The sequence below is a fragment of the Nestor notabilis genome, unplaced genomic scaffold (assembly GCF_000696875.1).
Source record: "Nestor notabilis isolate BGI_N333 unplaced genomic scaffold, ASM69687v1 scaffold4284, whole genome shotgun sequence".
NCBI lineage: Eukaryota > Metazoa > Chordata > Aves > Psittaciformes > Psittacidae > Nestor > Nestor notabilis.
In genome coordinates this window covers 1-3,553 of record NW_009926721.1, presented here as the reverse complement: position 1 = coordinate 3,553, position 3,553 = coordinate 1, and the positions used below count along the sequence as shown (strand labels likewise).

The 3,553-nt window shown below is 41.1% G+C and overlaps 1 protein-coding gene across 1 annotated transcript in view; it reads right to left on the bottom strand.

The window, feature by feature from the left end:
* TAF1A (TATA box binding protein (TBP)-associated factor, RNA polymerase I, A, 48kDa) overlaps nucleotides 1-2,300 on the bottom strand; it is a 10,064-nt gene extending 7,764 nt beyond the window's left edge. The window contains exons 1-2 of the mRNA XM_010013680.1: nucleotides 2,140-2,300; nucleotides 992-1,105 (exon numbers count right to left, since the gene is read on the bottom strand). Of these exons, the coding sequence (XP_010011982.1) occupies nucleotides 992-1,105; nucleotides 2,140-2,238 (213 nt within the window). The 5' untranslated portion in view covers nucleotides 2,239-2,300. The remainder of the gene's footprint in view (nucleotides 1-991; nucleotides 1,106-2,139) is intronic.
* Between the last annotated feature and the right edge of the window lie 1,253 nt (nucleotides 2,301-3,553).

The window sequence follows — 3,553 nt, the reverse complement described above, 5'->3', positions numbered from 1 at the left end:
GGAATGGGAGAATCACTGGGGCCAGGGAAATGAGCCAAGAACCTAAGTAATGTTTCCTGTCTGAAGATGCTGGAGAAACATTAGTAATTAAAAGTGCATTTCATATACAGATGATTTCTACCTCTCAGATTAAGAGCTAAAGCTCTTGAAATCCATGGGGCAGAAGTCACCCATCAGGCAGCAGACAATAGAATGCAATTGTCTCAAAAACCTGCCTGTTATTAGCAAGTGCTGTACCTATTTAAGATCCAGAAATGACCTGAGGGAATCCAGTTGCCTTTGCTGATCTTCTATTTGGTTACCCAAGTGCAGAACACCTGAAAGAGGGGTGTCTTCCCACCCTATTATGTTCATTAGGCACTGGATAGAAGTTTAAACCTCTAGTTAGCTCTAGTAAACTCTTGTACAGAGCTTCAGTTGAAGGCCTTGAACAAATACAACAGAATGAAGCTTCATCACATGTAAGAAACAGTCAAGGAAACCAAAACAGTGTAGGTTTGAATGAGCCACCACAGAGTTAAAAAGAAAAATACAGCTGTATAGCTGGGTGACACAAGGTCCACAGTAGAAAGTCTGCTGCTTCGTATATAGATTAGCTACTTGAAAGTTAATGGGTAACAATGGCAAAATTTAAGCATAGCTGTTTAGCCAAGAGCAGTGACCAAAATTAAGGACAAGAAACTAGGCTTAGCAGATGTTAGAGTGTAATTTGATGTTACTGGAGGCATGCATGAAAACCATTTCAAATTAAAAGATTAAAGGATCTAAGCACTTCTAAGGACTGACAATACACAGCTGTGATCAAATGAAACATGGTTAGGCATAGAATAATCCTCAAAATATCATGCAATTGGTAACTCAGATGTGTTATCTTTTGGTTTTGACACTATTATCAGCAATATATTTCAGAAGAGAGATTCAGAAACTAATACTCAAGTAAGCGTTCAGCTAAACATGAAAAATCCTCATGACTGCATTAAGTTATGCTCACCTTCAAATACCTTTTTATTCCTAAAGTCTTCATCTGTTCCATGAAAGAGTTGAACTCTTTTATGTTGCTATGGGAATGATGGCACAAAATTTCAGTTCCTATTCTCCAAATCATCTAGTAACGGGAAGAGAGATTCAGAAATAACCTTAGTACAAAAGTGGCAACAGTCATCACATATGCAGTGTTCTCAAACTTACAGTTACTGTAGCACATGAAAAAGATGCACATTTGAATTGCAAGTAATACTAAGCATTACCTACTGCTATAGTAACCTATATATTCATCTAGTAGGGCTTTTACAGTCCTTCAGAGGGTGCTTCACAGTTGCTCATTACAAATGTAGCACTCCAGCAAAGCTAGTAAGAACTGCAGTTGTCAGAAGGATCCCTCTCCTTTTACTAAAAAGTTGTGTTTTCCTTTGATAGGATTCCACCAAGATGTGAGGTTTACATAATTCTTTCAACTTAGTAATAAAGATTATTTCCAATTGGATGTAATTTCCCATCCACATGCACTTGTGTTCAAAGCCTGTCTACACAATGTACCCAAATACTCCAGCAGACTAGCCATATTTGAGTACTCAGTCTGCTTAAGGCTCTGATCTCTTTCCTCCTGCTCTTATGTCAGTACCTTCCAAGAGGTTTGCAAGTACTGGAGGAGCTGGTAAAGCCCTAAATAAGCCACTAACTTTCAAAGAGATGCTGTCTGATGGCATGCTAATGGCAAACATTTACTGCTTTTCTGGTTTAGAGGACTCCTTTTAAGATGACTTTTCATAGATGCGCTCCTGATGGCATTAGCTTATACCAAGTCAGGCCTTTTTTCCTCTGTCAGGAAAAACATCAGACAGCCCTGCAGATTCTCAGCACCCCTAAAAGTGAGACTTCAGCACAACTGCAGCTCCAGCAAGACTGGTTAAACCCACAACAAAGACACACCTGTGCAGAGGCAGGCTTGTGGTAACTGGACAGCATGCTGCCTGGAGCACTGGATAGGGGCAAGGGTACTTCCTACAGCCGTCCATTCATGAGTTTATACATCAGCACCTGAATAATTGCTTATTTGGGTTTGGAAGCTTTGAAGTCTATCATTTATTTATTTATTTATTTGAAAAAGCTAGCTTAGGTTACAGAAGTTGCCCAGCTTACCTCTGATGGACCCACGTGTTCTCTGGAATAATCCTTCTCTAGTGACTCAATATAGAAGGTCAGAAACTCTGCAGCCCTTTTCCACTGCTTCTGTAGCATGGCATCCTGAATGTAACTTAAACACGCTTCCTTGCTCTTCTTGAAGTTTAACTTGTGCTCATGAGATGCTAAACAAACAAAAAAAACAAATCAACCGAGTCCTCAACTGCCATAGCCCTTAGTCAGGGAACAATACACTTATTTCAGTATCTCTCTTGTTCCATCTTTCTCAGACACTACAGAAAGTGATCTTAAGCTAGGTGGGTTTTAAGTTAAGCACACCTACTAACGTCCAGGGAAGCAAGACTGAGGCAAAAGCTGAAAATACAATATGAAAAGGTATTTTCCACAAGCAGCACACAGCCACAGACACTTGAAACAGTGAGGAGCCAATTATTACACACTACTGCCCTCCCAGAGTTAGAAGACCTGTGGTAACATCACAACACTGTTGTATTTTGGGGACCACTCTCTTCTGTTACTAATCTTCATCTAAATTTGTGATCCCGCTGTGCTGAAGACTTGCATGTACACAAACAAACAGGCCCTGCCAGTACCAAAGGCTAAGCAGTTCCAACTACAAAAAAAAAAGGTAAATGCAGAGAATTATTCTCATCTGAGTACAAGGCTGGAAAGAGGCAGGGGGTTGGAACTAGATGATCTCAGGGTCCTTTCCAACCCTAACTATTCTATGACCTTTTCACATGAAATCTGGTTCAACTGTGTGTCATAGCACAAAACTGAAGCCTCTTTTCACATCTGTATGCCATGGACTAACGTGCCCCCTACAACAATTCTCAAGCCATAAGAGCATTCAGCAAAGGACATGCAAGGCTCACTGAATCACCTGGATGCTGTAGGTAAAGGATAACTTAAACAGCGGCTTGGAGCAGTTTTATTGCAGTGCATGCTACAAAATTACCTACCTGCAGGCTTAGTCTTCATGCCTATTTCTAACCTCAAAGGTTTCCAAGTAGTAAGAAAATAAAACCCACAGTAAACACCATAAGATTAAATACAAGGAGCATGGCTACTGCAGGTAAGTCAGAACCATAGAATGGTTTCTGTTGGAAGGCACCTTAAAGCTCATCCAGTTCCCACCCCCTGCTATGGACAGAGACACCTTCCACTAGAGCAGGAGCAAGCTCCATCAAACCTGACCTTAAACACCTCCTCCTAAGTAAACTATGGAGAAGTGACACGATGTGGATAGAATTCAGGTAAAGTTTCACTACAAGACCATTTTGAAACAGCTTCTCCAGAGGCTTTGCAGCCACAATGCTTTTGTTATTAACCCCCTCACCGGCCTTTAATTTACTAGGAGCGTACACGCTGCTTCCAAGGGCCTCGCACAGGGACGCCCACTCCCTTCCTC